Source organism: Ammospiza nelsoni, chromosome 14 (assembly GCF_027579445.1).
Source record: "Ammospiza nelsoni isolate bAmmNel1 chromosome 14, bAmmNel1.pri, whole genome shotgun sequence".
In the NCBI taxonomy this organism is placed as follows: Eukaryota; Metazoa; Chordata; class Aves; order Passeriformes; family Passerellidae; genus Ammospiza; species Ammospiza nelsoni.
This window is the reverse complement of record NC_080646.1, coordinates 15,862,498-15,880,757: the sequence shown is the minus strand read 5'-3', so window position 1 is coordinate 15,880,757 and position 18,260 is coordinate 15,862,498. Positions and strand designations below refer to the sequence as shown.

Here is an 18,260-nt window from a genome sequence, read left to right as displayed (position 1 = left end):
CGCCGCCTGGCGGCGGGGAGGACCCGCCCTGCTCTCACCTCCCCCCTTCCCTCGCGCCCCGGGCCCCAGCACGGACACAGCGCTTCGTAAAATGCTTTTTATTCATAAACTTGATGCAAGTTTACAAATTACTGTACATTGCCAAGGAACTCTGCCAGAAGAAATGGAACCCAAACCGAAGCGTGCGCCGCAGGGCGGAGGCCGGGGCCGCCGCAGCCCCGCCGTGCCCGGCCAGCGGCACAGCCCCGGCAACAGCGCGCACCGGGAGCGCCGCCAAAGCTCGCCCAGGTCGCTTCTTTCGAGCTAAAAACTGGATCTAGAAGCAAATGCACAAGGACCCGCGGGCGCCTGATAGAGAAAAGAGCACAAGTTCGATAGTCAACTAAAAAAAAAAAACCATAAAAACATGCTTCTGCACTTCTGAAAGTGCTTAATCCACGGAACACACCCTTCGCTCGGCCCCGAGGAGTGCACAGGACTAGCACTACAACCAAAATAAGAGTAGATTCCGGTAAGGCAATGAAATTGTGTAAGTACACAAACCCAGACTCATCTCCTAATAAAGAAAGAACAGTTCCCATTAGTCTTTCAATAACAAAACCACCGTCATGACTATGGCAGCATTTCTTATGCCTCGGAATTGGATGACATATTTTTGTACTTTATTGTAGTTTTTATATAAAAATTTTTCATTCATGGACTTTTCATCTCAATTTGTGCCAATCACTTTATAAGTTCATTAGTTTAGAAATGATTGCAACAACCCGTTAATAAAATGGAACACCTAAAACGGTTTTTAGTATTTTAAATAACTTCAAGCTTCATACTGTGGCTCTTCTTGTTAAAGAGGTTGAGCCAACAAGTAGCAGGAACAGCCCAGCAAGTTCTGACGCCCCAGTGGAAGTGACTAGTTACAAGGTTTTATTGGCACAGCCTTGCTCTGCATAAAAACAAAAAAACAGAACAAAATAAAAAAGAAAAAAAACCAAACAAAAAATTTAAAATAATCTAAACAAAGAGCATCTTTTCCAATAAACAGTTCATATTCTCATACAGCCATGAAAAATGTTTAATGACTTAACATACATGTGTTTTTCCTATATCATTAATTTGGAAAATACTACAAACGCTGTCATTTTAGACCAGAAAAACTACTGTGATTTGCAAGACCTGACATTTCCTAAAACAGTATTAAACAACGTATTAAACTTCTTGGCTTTAAATGAAACAATACAATGCAAGTCTCTGCAGTCTGCATTTTGCAAAAAGTAAGAAATACACAGAAGTGTGTGAACAACTCACTCCTATTGTATATCTTTAGTAAATTGATAGCCTGCTGCAGGGAGAGTTTATGCTTTCAAATAAAAAAAGGGAGAAGGGAGGGCGTGGCCCAAATCTGCTTAATCCATAAGAACAAATATGGTAAAGGCCCAAACTGCTCAGTCCAGATGCCTAAGAAGAGCGGAATGGTAAGGCTGTAACTTATACTGTACGTGTCAGTTGACAGATTATCCACTAACTTATCTAATAGCTAAAGTCCTCAGTACAGCTGTTATAGGGGCACTCATAGCTTGAGTCTGTGTGTTGGAAAACATAAAAAAGAGCTTGTTTTGTTGACATTGGTCCAGGTATACAACAGTCCTCAGCGTTAGCCATCTTCTTTTGGAGGAGTGTACCAGCCTGTGGAGAACAGAGACATGTTAGGTACCAACACTACTGTGTCCAGAGCATCCCACTCTTCACCTGGGAGATGGAACCTAACCTGCCTCAGTCCTTCCCTCTTAAGGCAGGCCAGCTCAGCACGAGCTGAGCACACTTACTCAGTGCCCTAAATGCGAGTAAGTCAGCAGTGGGAGACAAACCATGTGGCACATTGCAGGATCTGCCCTGGTATTTGGGTGTGCACATACAGATTTCTGTGGCAGCAGCTACCCTGAGCTGGACAAGCTGAACACCAACAAGGGGAAGCTGCTGAAGGAGGAACATTGCTCTAAACCAAACTTAACAGAAGAGAGGTAAAACCCCTAAAGTCTTCAAGCTGTTTAAAACATAGACATACAAACATGACTGCAGTGGCACACTTGTATAAATCCCATTTTGTGTAGAGTTAGGCATACACAAGCAACCAAACATTTTATCCTACTTCTGCAAATCTTACCATAGGAATAAGCTCAGAAATGTCACTGGAATAACTGGTCTCCTGACATAATTTGGCACGTTTAACAGCTGAATCATACCTGATCAGGTGTGCACTGCTTTTTCTAGAGACCTCCAGAGCTCCAATCTTAATTCTCCCAGCCCCTCTTGTAAGATTTCCTTTAAATGTGTGTACAGTGACTACAAGGCCTATTCGTGCTGTCCCAGAGAGCATGTAGCAGCTCAAAGCTTAAGCCACCCTTCACAGCAGCACTGAGTACTGCGAATGCTTTGTGCTCAGCTCCTGAGGCAGCACTGATCACTTGTAGCACTACAAGTAAGCAGCCATGCTGGCTTTTGTAGCAAACAAAAAGAGCAAAAGGCTTAGTGAACAGCAAGATCAAAATACTGTAAAACTGGAGATGATGTTGAAGTCATTATCTTTGATCTCCCTCCCAAGAGTACAGGTGTTCTGTTCTGTGTTAGCAGCAGGGAAACTGAGGTGCTCACTGCAGTCACACAAACACTTTCACAATAACCTCAGTTCCTGGAGGACACTGTGTCCAACCCAGAGCCCTGAACACCCCAGAAGTGCACCGACTCCCTCACATCACAAGACCAGAGAACCAATTCTGCTGACTTCCTTTATGTAACATGTAAGCTACTTAAACCTTCTAAAGCCTCAGGCTTCTCATACTGCCACAGTAAATTCAATTACACCTGAAGCACTTGTACACTTGTTTTATGCAGCAAAGAGACTTTAAATAGAGTAAAAAAGCCTACACTGAAACAGGTGTTTCCCTATTCTGTTGTACACTTTCCCAGGCAGTAAACCTCACTTGGACTTACTGTATTTTTTAGTCTCAGGTCTTTTTCCCCACTTTCTCTCTTCATTAATGATTATTTCCACTAGATTCGTGGCACATTGAAACAAAATCTTTCAGAGGAAGGGATAAACTCCCAGCAGATACACTGCCAATATTAAGAGTCCCTAAAGCTACAGTGAGGTTCCTAGATGAACTGGCTGAACATGAAATGCAGCTGCCTCTCAAAAGCAGCAGGAACACACACAGCATTCAAGTAAACTGGAAAAGTTGCAATGATCACAGTCAAGTTATTTAAGCATTACTGTTTTTCTAGTGCAAGAAAAAAAGAAGGAAGAAACATTTATGGTCTTCCCAAGCCAAAATAAGACACTTTGTCACTTCAGGTTTCTCTGTGGCAAACACCAATTCCCAGGGTGCTGTGCAGACAAGAACAAAGAGGCAAGATCATACATACCATTTTTCTCATGTATTTGTACTAGTGACTTATAGGACTGCTGTGCTCTTGCTAGATTATATTGATTCTGAAAGGAGAAAAAAAAAATATAAAAACCTGCATCTAGACATGCAAGACTCAAAACCAGTTCTGGCAAGGAAATTCCACAGTAGGCTTAAAAATAAAGTCCATGCACAACGTTAGAACATTCCTGGCTTTCAAGATTCCCTTCTTAGAACCAGAAATTCCAAATCCTCCCAACTCTAACTGTCCTTCCCTCCCCTCCCTTGCCAATACAAGGATAGCAAAAGCCTACCCTGCCCATCCCAAGGCTTTATCCACCTCATATGCTTGTAATTACATAAAAAATATTTAAGTGCCAATAAAATTGGCACCAGACAATTTGAAATGCATCTATATATTTGCAATACCAATTCTGTCATTAAGTATCTTCTATGCAAGTCAGCAAGGAAACAGAAGCCCAAGAGTGATTTGTGTAGTTGACAAACACAGCACATTTACCTTATTGGCTCCAAACTGTACTCTGGCTTTTCCTTTGACTAAAGTGGCATTGATCTGCATGATGACTGATTCTATTGAGTAGGCACTGCTCCAGCCCTGGAGGAGGAAAGGAATGCTAACATACAACATGTACTCACTTCTTGTGCTCACCTTGCAAATCTGTTTTGGAACACTTGCTTTGGGAGTTTTTTTCCTGCATTCCAGTTTCAATTACTAATTTTCACAGAAAATCTGTAGAATTATATACAGTCCTAGTACTAAGAATTCATAAGGATTCAAAGACTGAATTACATTTCCAAAATACAGCAAGACAGGAACAAAAAAAGCTCCATCCTTACACCATTGACACATTTTCAGCAATGTCACAACAGAAATTACAACTCCTTTTTCCAAGAAGTAGAAAAGACTGGTCTCTAATGAAGTCAGTAAGCTGTAAGAATTCTGCTCATCTCTGGCATTGTTTTACCTTCTAGAGCTCACAAGAGTTTCTGCCAGAGCCTGCAAGTAAGTTACTTCATTAATTTACTGATTTTAAAGAGAAAATCACTCTGTCTGCACAAATCATCTATGACTATAATCATCTGTACTCCTCACTTCTCCAGAGCTGACTTTAGTGGTTGAAGAGGCTTCTAGAAAAGAAAACAACTTGTCTTGCTCCCCACACTGCCTTCCTCACAGGGATTCTGAGAGCTCCAAGCCGACCTGCTCACACTGCCTGCCTCTTCCTCACATCTCCTGTAAGCCACCCAAGGCAGAAAAGAAGATCTCAAACAAGATCAGCAAGGCAAATCTTGTGGGACTGAGGTTTAATGTTTCCTTTGGAATGTGTAGTTTATTCCACACAAGGATTCTTCAACTCAAGAGAAGCACCTATTTTCATTATTTTCAGGCACGTTTTATTATCCAGATAACAGAGCTCATATTCACCTGTTTAGTAAGAAGTTCCATGCATAATGCACCTCCACCTAGGACATACCTAGAAACAAATGTGAAAGAAAATATACTTGACATCAGCAGTTAGTAGAAAGGCACAAGTGCTCACAGCACTTTAAGCTCTTGCCAGCTTGTTTGCTCAATTCTTTGTTCACAAAGCTGAAATGCCCTTTAACCAGTAATATATTGTAACTAGTTAGCCATGTCATACTTGGGCAAAGAATATTAGCATAGTGAGACAAAAAAAGCTGTTTGCTAACTAGACTTAGGTTAAACCACTGACTGAGCTATTCTGCACAACTGCAGAGACCATGGAAAATGGGAAGTTACTTTTTATGGCTACTCTACATATACATGGTACAGATGTATAGCTAAAGGAAACCAACAACATTCAATTGTGTAAAGAAGTTTAACCCCATTTCAAACAATGCAGGTGCACTTATAAATAACATGAGATTACCAGATATTTTCTTGCTCTTTTTATGTAAATATCTTTTTTTAATTTCAAAAATACTTTATCTATTGTGCTTACTGGGACTCAGCAGAACATCTGAGCATGAGAAAACCTCAACTGAAGGAAGAGAATTTACCACTGCCAAAATGTATTCTCCTCTATGATCAAGACATTTGTATCTATCTCATAGATCCATATGACATTCAGAGGGAAATGACCACTGAAAAGCCATCCTTTTTTCATTCTAGAAAGAAGTCTGAGTAGAATCAAATTAGAATCCAATGAATTTTCTGGTGTTTGGGTCTGCTGGTTTAATTTTGAGATAGCAGCACCCCTCAGGAACCCTATTTAACTGCACTAACCGTTTAATGAATTAAAGAAGAATACATGACAATTCAAATCACATAAGAATCAGCACCAGCTATCACAGACTGCATTTTCAAAAGCAGGTACCATTTCCTGTCAACAGGAGATGCCTAAAAACCTTGGAAGGTGAAATTGTCTCTCCATGGGTATATACAAGTTCCACAGACAGCACTTCAAACATGCTTTAGATGACATTTGGAGCGTGTTTTCAATGAAATTTTGTGGTTTTGGATTAGCATTCGAGGGATTTTTAAACAAAAACTTCATGGCACTGCTACCAGCAAGAGAGAGACAGGTAAGACTTTACAGCAAACTTAAGGCAACACAGGGATCAAGACCCATTCAAAGCACCCTAAAAGAGGAGAAGGAAGAGCAATGTTAACTCCCCACAGAGGTCAGTTCTTACACATATGGCAGGCACAGAGTTTTTCAAGTTTAACATTTTTACCACAAAGCACAATTTCTGCAGGGCAGCTCAAACCTACCCTCCCGTGAGCACAGGAGACACCACTCGCACAAAGGGAGGATCAAAAGGGAAGTTATCCTGAGAAGAATAAAAAAAACAGGTTAAGGAAAATACTCTGACACTGCTTCCCAAACAGAAAGTATTTCAATGGCCTTATTTGTCAAATCAGATTTGAAGTACTACAATTTTTCAGTTATGTAAAAATTCACTTTCCATAGTATTGGCTAAAAAGCTTTTTTTTGGGGAAGCTTCAGAGATTAACTTAAAAGTTAGGGGTTTTTTTCCCAGCCTTTTTTTAAGACCATCGATCCATTATTACCCAAGTAACAGCTGAGGGTCATTTCAGTAATTTTCTAAAGTAAGCCTCAAATTTAACTGCAGCTTTTTGTCCTACAGACACTTACCTTAAAAGAGAAGTTGAGTAAAATGTATTCTACACCTTCTTTTTCTTTTAAGACCTGAAGATCACTATGCAGTGGGCTATCAGGATCAACCCTGTAAAAGCAGCAGGGGGGAGACCATGGATCAAGTTACTAATTTCAATACCTGTAAACAGTAGTTCCTCTTAAATACTTCCTTTATGTAATTGTAGTTTACAAATTGCAGTTTAAGGTGAAATGTTAGAAATTACTGCTCGTTTTACCAAGTAAAAACTTTGCCACAAGATCAGCATAAAAGCTTGCTGCAACATACAACATTCCCAATGCTATCAAGTGTTGCTTAAACATAGCACAAAACAAGCTCTTTATTTGAAAAGAGCAATTTTAATTCTCTTCAATTGTGTTCAGATAAGAGGGGAGAAAAACAGGAAGACTGTAGTAATCTTGTTTTCAGCACATAGTTAGTGAATCCTTTATGGAATATGTAATTGTACTTCTGCATCAGCTGTTAAAAGTAATCTGCATCAGCAGAAGTACTAAAGCCAGCAGCTTCTGCTCAGCAGAATTTCAACAACTGTTTGTTTCAAAATGCTGGTGGTTAGCAGCCTGGCCATTAATGCAGACCCCACTGGGTTAATCCCAATGGGTTAATCTGACACCTCATCCACTTTTAAATAGAAGAGACCAGTCAAAAACACCTGCAGCAAGCCAAAAGTAGATGTTAAAGGGACTGAAAGGCCCTTAAACCTAATCCCCTACTACAGCTGAAACTACAAAGTTGAAGATCTCATTTCAGAACTTCTTGGGCAGGTAGTCCCCATCCTACCAGTGTGAAGTTATTTCAGAAAAAAATCTTCCAGTGCTTAGGAACCTCTCATTTCAAGGCATGGCTTTTGCTGTGCCAGTTCAAAGGGACCTGTTCCACGTAACAATACTGTTCCTTCCTCACATGGGCTCTTTCCTCTGAACATCTACCCCTCAGCTACTCTGCACATTGTGCATTTGTTTCCAGACACTTTTTGCTGCAATAAACAAACACAACACTTCTTTTCTTAGACATTCTGGAAGGCATTTGCTGCATGCACTCAATTTCCTCTTTTCTGAGGGCAGAAAATGAGACCTGTTCACAGCACTTGAACAGAGGTTTCAAATCACTGCACTTGGTTTGAGCACTTGGTTACAGACACACTCAATAGGAAAGGCCTCCAATAACATGACACAGATTTCTCTGATGTGTCATTCCTGCCATTTTCAGCCTCAAAACCTTCACATGCCCATGATTACACTAAGAAGGAAACAAAACTATTTCAGCAGTTGGTGACCCAGGTTGCACAAGTCTCACCCCTAGGACAAGGCAACAATTGCAGGTTAACTCCTGTGCTGAAACAGCCTCTGTCCTTTTCCCCCAGGACATCTCTGAACCCAGGGAAGCTCCTCCATCCACTGCCAGCTGCTGCAACCACCCAGCACAGTGGGTAGGCTCCTCCTTTATTTTAGGGTACTGTATAGGGATCCTGTTACCAGGAATAATTCCACTCTAACACCTCTAGGATTTAAGTTACAGGACTATGGATGTAAGAAGGTGAGTTATGTACTGCTGTTCACTTGGTATACTAGGCAATGACAGAAGACAAGGTACATATAATTATATAATTCACATTTTTTGTGATAGCTAAAAGTTTCAGTCCTGTGTGTCTAACTGTAGAAATAAACAACTAATGACACTCAGTTATGTTCTTTCCTACATCTTAAGTGCAACTAGAAGCTGGATTTTCCTGTCATTCAAAACAAATAAAAATAAAATCAATGCAAAAATTCTTGAAAAGATTTTTCATCATTTAAGGCTGTATCTTTTGGAGCAGTTTTAGAATTGAACAGTAATGACACTTAATGCAATACACACAGCATTGGCAGGGAAAAGCAGCTCTGACTTTCTGCCAGCTCAATCACTACTGGTCCATCTCTACACATTTCTATGTATCAGAATTACAGCCACTATTTAGTGGCTACAATTATCCTTACTGTAGTACTACAGTAATGGTGATTATATGCTATGGCACATAATGTAATGGAGATTTATATACTATGGCTAGAGATACTCATTTTTCAAAAAGAATCTCTCTATAATAAAACAAGATTGTACAGAACATGTAAAAACTTTATTAACTTACTTGAGAAGCTTAACATGCCATTCATACAAGCTGTCATTTACCAGTTCCACTGAATATATCCCTGTAGAGATATTAGATGGAATTAATTATGCACTAAAAGTGTAGATAGAAAACTTAGCAAAACCATTCTTTGCTTTTAATTTGAATACTGTCAGCAGGTGTAAGCAATGGGCAGGACACTGAGGCACATCCTTCCTCCAGCAGCAGATGCACTTCTGAGGAGCTACAAGGAAAAATGTTTTCACTTCTATTAAAAAATTCCACATTAATAATTTTTTTCTGATACTTAACCATTTCACCTTCAAACCTTCTACAACAACAACAACTCCAGCTTGCTTATTACTCACTGTATTTTACACCCAGTACACCACCAACGTGTTTTTAAGACACTTCACAGCAGTGTGAGTGTGCTGCACTGTGTTTCCCAGGTTCTCATCAGTACTGACAGACCAGGACAGCGTATGCAGTAGAAACCCAACAAAAGGAGATACAGCAGTGGATGAAGCACATTCCCAACAGCTGACTGAGGAAGCCAGAAAGATGCACCTAAAGAATGGAATGGTCTGTGGGAGCCAGCTGGTGACTTTCAGTGGCCTGTTTGTTTTAAGCATGTTAAACAACAGTTGTGCAATTCATTTCCCAGGGAAGGATGGAAATTATCTGCCATTTTCTTGTATATTCAAAGCTTCCTCTCTGCATAAATTCACAAGCAGCTCTGGAAAAAGCAATAAATCTTTAACCACCCAGCAAGATTTAGAGCATGGTATCAGTCATGTACAGAAATGAAACCTCCTCTTTCACAGAATATTCATGCATATAGGCTAACCCACCATTATTAAACTTGTTAGCTGGCCTAACATTTAACAGCATCCTTGTTGCTGACCTAATTATTTGGAAGCCATATACAAATCAGGAGCTTGCCTAGAATTTCTGAAGGCAATACAGCCACCAGATTGCAGTCACCACATTCTTCCCAAGGAATGGGGGACATTAATTTCTGAGTTTTATTATTATAGCATAAAAATACTCTTACAGTTGAAGCTTATAAGCATTAGTACTTGGAGTACATGTGACATTTCAAGCTGTCCAGACACCATAATTTCTAAAGCATTTCAAAACTTGGAACTCAGGTTAAAGCACCCATGCTTGGTTCTCCTTTCTGGGAGCCACTAACAAGTGGGTATTGCAGCCAAGAGCACAACTTCTAATTTTTCTATGTCTAGAATGACAATGTAGGCCTGAACACATACTCACTGTGCTATCCACGTCCCTTTTAATCAGTAGCTACTTCAGGGACATGGCATCTCTGTTTGAGGAGCAACCGAAGGAGCTATTAAGGCCTTTTTCCAATTCCCCAGATCCAAGGATACTATTTTCTGAACTGACCTTAGTGTAAGTCACAAACTGTAAGAATTTCAATTTGTACTGCTCTGATGTAATAACAAAAGAGTTGACATTCAGAACTCTGCTCATTGTCAACTCCCATTAATGACAAATCTATTCCACTGTTGTATCCAGAATATTTTCTGCCACCTGCATCCAAGTGGGAGCAAACAATACTTTTTACAGAGAAGGCAGTAAGTTACAGTAAGGCTCCTGACACCGTGCTAAACAATGTGAGATCACAAGAGACTTTCTGTGGGAATCCAGAACATCCCTCTGGCTGTCCAGGACCCCTGCCAGGGGGCTCAGAAGCCCTGGCACAGAGCCCAAAATACCTGTGGGTTTCATTATGACCCATGGAGCAAGTTACCAACCTTATATGAAGATCAGCAAGCCATAACATTTTAGGCAGAATAATAGTGAATTTATCACAGGGTGGAAAAGTAGATTTGGGGTTTCTAGAATGGGGGTTCAGGAGGCAAGATGGAGGGAACTGGGTGTGTCCAGCCTTTCTCCTTCTTCTTCTTGACCTCCATCTTCTGCTGTGATATTGGCACTTTTGGATTGGTTTAGAGTAGAAGCTCACTGTCTAACATAGGTGACAGGTACTGGAAAGTAATTGTAAGTAGTGTATATGTAGTTTTTAAGTATAAAAAGATAACAGCACCCCAGGGGCAGGCAGACTGCCTCTGCCTGTCTTGCTGAGCTGACCTCAGCAGGGCAGGAGAAAGAATTTTATAGATAAGAAACAATAAACAACCTTGAGACCAAGAAATGAAGAGCTCTGACTCCATCTTCAAGCACCAGGCTGGGAAAAGAGACTTTCCAACTTTTCTCGGGTTACTCTGACCAGCTGGAGACCCTGCCAACCTTCCATCCCTTCGTTCACTCACTAAGCCTTCAGCCCTACTCCTGCACTCCTCTCACCACCCTGAGCCTCCTGTTCTTAGCCACAGCTCCTGTCCCAGTCCAGCTCCAAGGCCCAGACTCTGCCAGCTTCCCCAGCAGGAAGAGCTGTACCCCAAGGGTTGTACTGCATCTGAGGCAGAGGCTGCAGGAGGGTTCTCAGAGACAGAACACCAGCGCAAGACACTCCAGCAGCCTCAGGCAGCGAGTTCTGAGCCAAACAGCACCTGTGTCCTCAGGAGCAGCAGCGAGGGGGCTCCAGATCTTGATACAGAAGCCACTTCACACCATCCAAAGCTGAGAGAGGGTGTTTGGGGTTTTCTGAATAATCAAGGGGATGCTATTTGGAAGTAATCTATGTGCTTTTTTTTCCTGTCAAAATAATTTAACTTACTAACAACAGTTTTAAATTAAGGAGAAGTCCTTAATTTAGGAAAGGAATCAAGGTAGGTTCCTCTTGCTTAAATACAAGGTGGGGTGGGGTTTTTATTACTCAAAGGTGATGAAATAAAAAGAAACCCACAGAACCGTGAAGCAAGCAAAAAAAGTAAGAAATTGAAATGTAGAAAGAAAAACAATTCTTTTCAAAACAAAGGCAACATCTTACTTAGGGCAACATTGCTATCTCAAAAAGTAAATCCCGCAGTCTTTAGATAAAACCAGGGAATTGAAGTCCATATTAACTATATCTGAATAAAACAGATGCTAAAGATATGAACAGAAAAGATTTCATTTAATGTCCCCAAATTCTTTGTTTCTTGCCCTCCTTTCTCAATTCCTTAAATTACATTAAGTCATTTGTGAATCTCCAATCTGATATGTGGAAATAAGATAATCTTGTTTTACAGGACTTGTGGCTCCCATTATCTGAACAGGCTAATGAAACTAATTCACAACAGAGTATCATAATTTTCTGGAGTATTTTTTGCTTCTGTCAGCTCATAAGAAAATTATTTTTTGTTTCTTTAAGGGCAATTCTTCCCCTAGATTTCCCAGGTAGATAAGCAACTTTGCTGTTGAGAGCAAGTTTGTAATCTTCTGCTTGAACTCCAGCAGCACTGCTTCATTTCATATAGGAAATTAATTTCTAAAATAGATACTACCTTGAATGCACAGCTAGAGTTGAAGCCACTGTCTTTGAATAGTATTTTTTTATAAAACAGTCCAAGAGAAGAAAAAAAATTAAAATACTATTGCTACAAGTATTATTCACTTCAGAACTCCCAGTGTTCTACAGTCAGTCCTAAAAACATGTAACCTCATGAAAACTAAATAAAGTGATCCTTACCTAACTAAAAATCAGCCTTAGCCTTTCTGGCTTGTCTTACAAAGAAATGAAAACAGCATTAAATTACCTTGCAACAGTTACAAGAACCTGGGAGTTTCACAATGGTTCCCTTTGTGCATTAGTAGGAAGAAATTAAATTTAGGGTAAAATGGACCATGGGGCAAGTACTCTAACAAAAATGACATTAAAACAGCCAATTACTGCCACAGCCTGTGCATGTGGTGACAGTTACCTAACAAAAGGCAGAACAAGCCTATGAAAGCAGGAGTTTTATGCAAAGGCAAAGAAGCAAGAACATAAATTTACTCAAGGTTGAAGAATAAATGAAACCATAAGGAATGAATCCAGGCAAGTTTTATAACAAACAGCATCAATTTACTGGCACAATGTAATAAATGTGTCAGTAGGACTGTGTTTCAAAGCAGAATTGCTACCATCTTTGTAGTGTCAACCTCCACTTGACACTACTTCATCACCATATTTTAGAGATCTACATGAGGCATCCAGCTGCAGTGTTTTTACATATTTCCAAAGTCATAAGCTCTAAGGTACTGCTCTCACCCTTTAGAACCTCATCTTTCTGTCATGTTTAGCAAGACTTGCTCTTCCTCATAATTCAGAGTACGCTTTCTACATCAAGATCAGCCTTTTGCAACTCATTGAGACTTGTTTATCTGAAGCCATGAAGTGGCATTATTAGAGAGCCTAAACCCTCCCCTCAAACCACAGCCAGCCAGGGGCCCCTGGCTGACCCCAGTGGTACCACACATGCCTGAGCAGCCCACAGCACTGTAACAGCCAGCCTTAGCTCTGATCACCAAAACAAATCCTGAAGGTCAAAATGGGCAGTAAAGCATCCCCCATGACTTCACACAGATCTGCTTGCAGCTCTTCCCTAGACACACTAACCCATTCCTTCCCAGATAGTGGTCACGGGGGCACACTGGCAAGCTCACAATTGCAACAAAGCTAAAAGAAGGAGGCTGCATTAGACCAACACTAGGTCACCTCATCAAATTTATACCCCAGACATTTTACCACTGTCTCCAGCACTTCCACACATGAAACAATTGACCCAAAAGTTAAATATGACAAATCAAAACAGGAACCTATTGTCTCCTCACCTCTGTTCTTTTATACATGATCAAAATGGCATCGTCAAGTGAGGTTTAAGTCCACTAGAAATAAATATGGACACAAGTCCAGAAAAGTGAAAATGTATTTAAGTTTATACTGACTCCCTAATTAGGCATTCCTCCTGCTCTCACCCTGGCCTGCACCAGGGTCTGACACCTGGCTGCAGTGATGGAGTTGTCTATTTGGCAGACCTAGAGGAATACAACTTGCCCAAAATCCATGTAATTTCTATTTCTCATACACTAACACTCAGGCAATTCAATTTGCTGAATCCTTTGCTGAGCTACTTTAGATATAGCTCCTATAAGGAATAAATGATACAGCCATCCACTACCTCAAGATAATCACTGCTCATTACTCCAACTAATTTAAAACACAAGCTTGTTTTCCACTGTAATTCACATCATTATTGCAAGGAATAGATGTTCTGACTTTTCTCCACAAATAAACTACTTTAGGTAATAAGAGTATACATGATGTATCTATGTATTTTTACATATGTGCAGACACAAACATGCACTTATATACAAACACAGGACAACAAAACACAGAGAAGTTAGCAGCAAGTATTTCCCAGGAGAATTCATTTAAAGTATATTTCAAAAAGGGAAATCTGAGGCATTTACCTGTTTTATAACTCTGTGATCTATATATATCCCTGAGTTCTTTCATAAGTCGATCTGAAGCCTGAACTGACCCAGAGACTGCACCCTGAAACAAACAAAAAAGACTCCAAATAAGTGAAAAGTAGTATTTACAAACAACTTTACATTACTAACTAGAAGGTATTAACAATATATTAATTTCTGTATGAGAACTGGGTTTCTGAAAAGTTAAATATTCTAGTGAGTGAAGTCTATCCCAAAGAAACAAGGCCCTCCCTCTAAAGAACATTAATATATACTGCTAAATGCTATAGGTGATACAAACTGTTAAATCAAGGTACAACAGGTGTTTTTCTGTAAAGGACCTAAATCTCTGGCATTTTAATTTCCAAGATGGATGCACATCTCAGAGTGAAATATTTAATTTTACATCCTGCTTTTACACACTGAGAAGAAAAGTAAACCTAATCCTAAGAGTGAGCTTTTACACATAAGCTATTATTGCTTTCTCAGAGGTATATTTTTATTTGGTCATTGAAAAAGGTACAGGGGTTGGCAAGCATCCACTCTAGAACAGCAGCTTCCTGAGGAAAAAGACGACAAAAGCAATATTTATTGCAATTGAGTGGAAAAAAAAAATCAACATCTACACAGAGGAAGACAAAGGTATGTAAACCTTAAAATACAAAATATTTCTTGTGACTTGTCATAGTTCTTGTGATTTTTGCAACTATGGCAAAATCTCTTCTGTTCTTTTAGAGCTCAGTTCTGTACTTCTCAGCACCTCAAAGTGAGAGAAAAACTCAAACCAATTTTCCTATATGTGATTACTCTGCTTATCCCACCCAAAATACCCCTTTAGGTTCAAGAGTTTTGAAAAACAGAGAGATAAAAGTTAGCATTATAAGATTTAAAATACAGAATAGGAACAAGGACTCCAAAAGAGCTAAGGTAGTTACCACCCCAACCCTGACCCTGTGACACTTGGGCTTCCACCATCAGTCTGTTCCCAAAGGCAGATTGTTCCATTGGACCTTGGCAGTTCCCTTCTGCTCCTGCACTTCAGTCACTGCCACTGAAACACAGGCTAACATATGGAGCTCATAAGCACGGCTGGGGGAAGAAAGCATGACAAACAATAAAACTGCCCCACTACCAAATAAAAAAGACCCACCTAGGATAATTCAGCCAGTCTCTATCAAGTACTAAACAAGTAAGTTGATGAGGCTGCTTTTTAACTCCATCTAAAAATTCAGAGATTCTTATTTTTTCAGTTTCCTTCCAGACACCATGAACACCTATAAACATATCCTTTTTGGACACAAGTGTCAAAACTATTTCTGGAAGAATACGAAGCAGCTGTGACCATTACCTAATACCCAAAACATCCTCCCTGTTTGCCTGAAGTCCACAGTGATGTTTTATATTCTACAAGGTCTTAATTGTAGGAACTAATTACTTCTTAATAAAAATTAAGTATCAGTAACAGTTAGTAGATGGTAAAGCCTTCACATAGTCCTCTGTCTTCTCTGTCTAATAGTATCAAATAATACACTTAGACTTTTCTTTCAAGGCAATTCATTTTCATACACCTTTGGATTTAATTATGCAGATTTCTGAAATTCCACTAGTTTTTCTTAACAGACCGGTATGAAGGATGAACCTTGTAATTAAACATGCAAATAACAGGCAACTCCTTTCATTTGATTAAACAAAAGCTACATTCAAACAAGGCTTCAGACAAGTAATTTCTCTACTTACTGTGCTCCTCTCTATAGAGCAGTATCAGACAAAGAAGGGATTTCTCAAACACCGAATACATGAAATTTTATGGAAAAAGGTTGTTTATATGCAATATCTGCATATTACTACTATTTATGCCAACTATTTACAGATTAGCTGAAAAAGGAAGCATTACACTTCACCAATTAACACAGCAGTGTTAATCACCATTCTTTGCATAGTTGCTGTGCTCTGTGAGCATTAAGATTAGGACTCATCAATAAGTGGAGTCTGGAGGAAAGACATTTCATAGACAAGTGTCAAGACTTTGGCTTTCTTCTGAGCAGAGCTGTGCAGATCCTTGCCCCTTCCACTGCACTTCTTACTAAAAGAAGGAATTTTCATACACTTTCCACGGATTGTCAACCTATAAATATAGGCAATTTAAGAACAAATTAGATGGTCAAAGACATCCTGTGGAAAACTACCTCTCTCATGGCATCTCTATTTCCATCCAATTAAACTACTGAATTTCTATAATGTTGGAAGTTCATCTGGGCAAATGAAAATTTAAGTATCTTCTGTACTGGAGACATTTAAAAACCAAAGCTTAACACACCCACATCCCCCTGACTTCCATTATAACAGCTGATAAATGAGGTGGTATTAAAGGAGTTAGCTGTAGTGTGTGTAAGCAAGCCCCAACACACTTTGTCTTTGTCTTCACCCTTTTCCCCCCAGGGGTTTCTGGCTGGGCTGCTCACTCCTTATATAGCAGCACTAAACATAGTTACACTTGCTGCTCTAAAGAATCGATGGACTGTAAACCAGTCATCTACAATCAGGAGAAAGAGGATAGCAAGCTTAACTTAAGGAGTTTAGCACAGGGGCTTATTTTATGTGCTCTGAACTACCCTTGGAGGAACTTGAAGAGGAAGGTAACAGCTAAACCTGATGGTAAGCCTAATGGCAAACACCAGTGCTCTGAAGCTGTCCTCATTCTGTGTCACTTGTGGGATTTGGAGCCACTGTAAAGTGCAGATTAGAAGAGAGCACAACTTGCATCCCACCACTGCACCATACAGAGCACCGAGGTCAGTTTTGACTACAGTGATACTAAAATTAAAAACTTTTTCCATAACTCAGTACATGTAAGTTATAATTTCAAAGACTGAACCCAGATATAAATAACAGTATCCTTCTGGAAAAGTGGGACTTGACACTCCAAGGGAGATAAAGTTCCCATTTCTCAAATTGTGACAGTAAGATTTATAGTTGCAACTGCCTCAGACATAAGTGGTCAATCATGGGATCTGATGGGTATCTGTCACATGGGGCTGATGCCAAGAGCAGGAAGGCAAAGCCATTTTATCTGAAGTAGTTAAATGAGCTGCAGGACCAGACCCAAGTGACTATTTTTTTCTAATAAGTAATCAAAGAGGCACAAAAAGTCTCACTTAATCATCCTGTCCTGTACTACACTGTGGCTCTCCAGAGCAATGAGCAGGTAAGCTGGAGAAATCCCTGCTGCAAGAGGCAAACATCTATGTGACAACATGCCAGCTGCTGAGAGCTGCACATAACAGAAATACCTGATGCAGGAATTCTCACAGCCAAAACTGCTGGACATGAAAAATATTCACAAGATGCACCACTACAAGCCTGTCCTGCTCTCAAACTCTCCCCTCAAGGATGAGCCACTGTTGGAAACAGGAACCTCGTGGGGCAGTGGGACCAGCACTTGCCACTGCCCTGCTGTACTAAGGCACAGAGACATCAGGGGTTTCTTTTCCCCTTCCAACCCTCAAAATGCACCCACTGCCTGCTCTCCCCCCAAGTTATAGGGGATAGGAGGTGCAGCTCACTGCAGTTTTTTATCCAAAGATCTGATTGTTTTCTGCCTGATCAGAAAAATACTGTGAACACATCAGAATGCAACAGGAAACCTCTTCACTCAATAAATTTCAGGAGATTTAGCCACAAGACCAAAAATCACTTGCTGAAACAAAACATGTAAACTCCACCAAGATAATAAACTGAAATCTAAAGTAACTCAAAAAGAGCTAAAGAACATAAGTTCCATTTGTTACTGAACATTCTCCATTTTTGAGCAGAAGCACAATCACTCCTAGAAGTTCAAGTAGTTTCATACTTCCTTCAAGGATTAGACTAAAAATAGAAATGACACCTTAGATTTCATAAAATCTGAAGATGAAAGTACAGACATTGGAGACTTTTGAAGGGAAGTGCTTAAACTCCTCAGCATGAAACAGGAAAAGCTAATAGCATTATCTAAATAAGAAAGGCATTAGTCTCTGAAATGACTATGTGGGGAGAGACCTCTGAAAAGCAAGCAGCAGCAAGTTGTTAAATATTTGAAGTTAATGATTCCAGTTCAAAGACCTATTTTAAATACAGGTAAGCAAGTGGTTCTTTAAAGTTATTACAATGTTAAGAGGATGATTAATTCTTGCTCCAAGTTACATACTGTACCAAAAGCCAAATTTATTTTCTGATGCCAGCAAGAAGAA

The 18,260-nt window shown here is 39.9% G+C and overlaps 1 protein-coding gene across 1 annotated transcript in view; it reads right to left on the bottom strand.

The window, feature by feature from the left end:
• Positions 1 to 83: 83 nt before the first annotated feature.
• UBE2Q2 (ubiquitin conjugating enzyme E2 Q2) overlaps positions 84 to 18,260 on the bottom strand; it is a 46,779-nt gene continuing 28,602 nt past the window's right edge. The window contains exons 6-13 of the mRNA XM_059481969.1: positions 14,029 to 14,113; positions 8,689 to 8,749; positions 6,542 to 6,632; positions 6,157 to 6,215; positions 4,846 to 4,894; positions 3,919 to 4,014; positions 3,418 to 3,484; positions 84 to 1,680 (exon numbers count right to left, since the gene is read on the bottom strand). Of these exons, the coding sequence (XP_059337952.1) occupies positions 1,649 to 1,680; positions 3,418 to 3,484; positions 3,919 to 4,014; positions 4,846 to 4,894; positions 6,157 to 6,215; positions 6,542 to 6,632; positions 8,689 to 8,749; positions 14,029 to 14,113 (540 nt within the window). The 3' untranslated portion in view covers positions 84 to 1,648. The remainder of the gene's footprint in view (positions 1,681 to 3,417; positions 3,485 to 3,918; positions 4,015 to 4,845; positions 4,895 to 6,156; positions 6,216 to 6,541; positions 6,633 to 8,688; positions 8,750 to 14,028; positions 14,114 to 18,260) is intronic.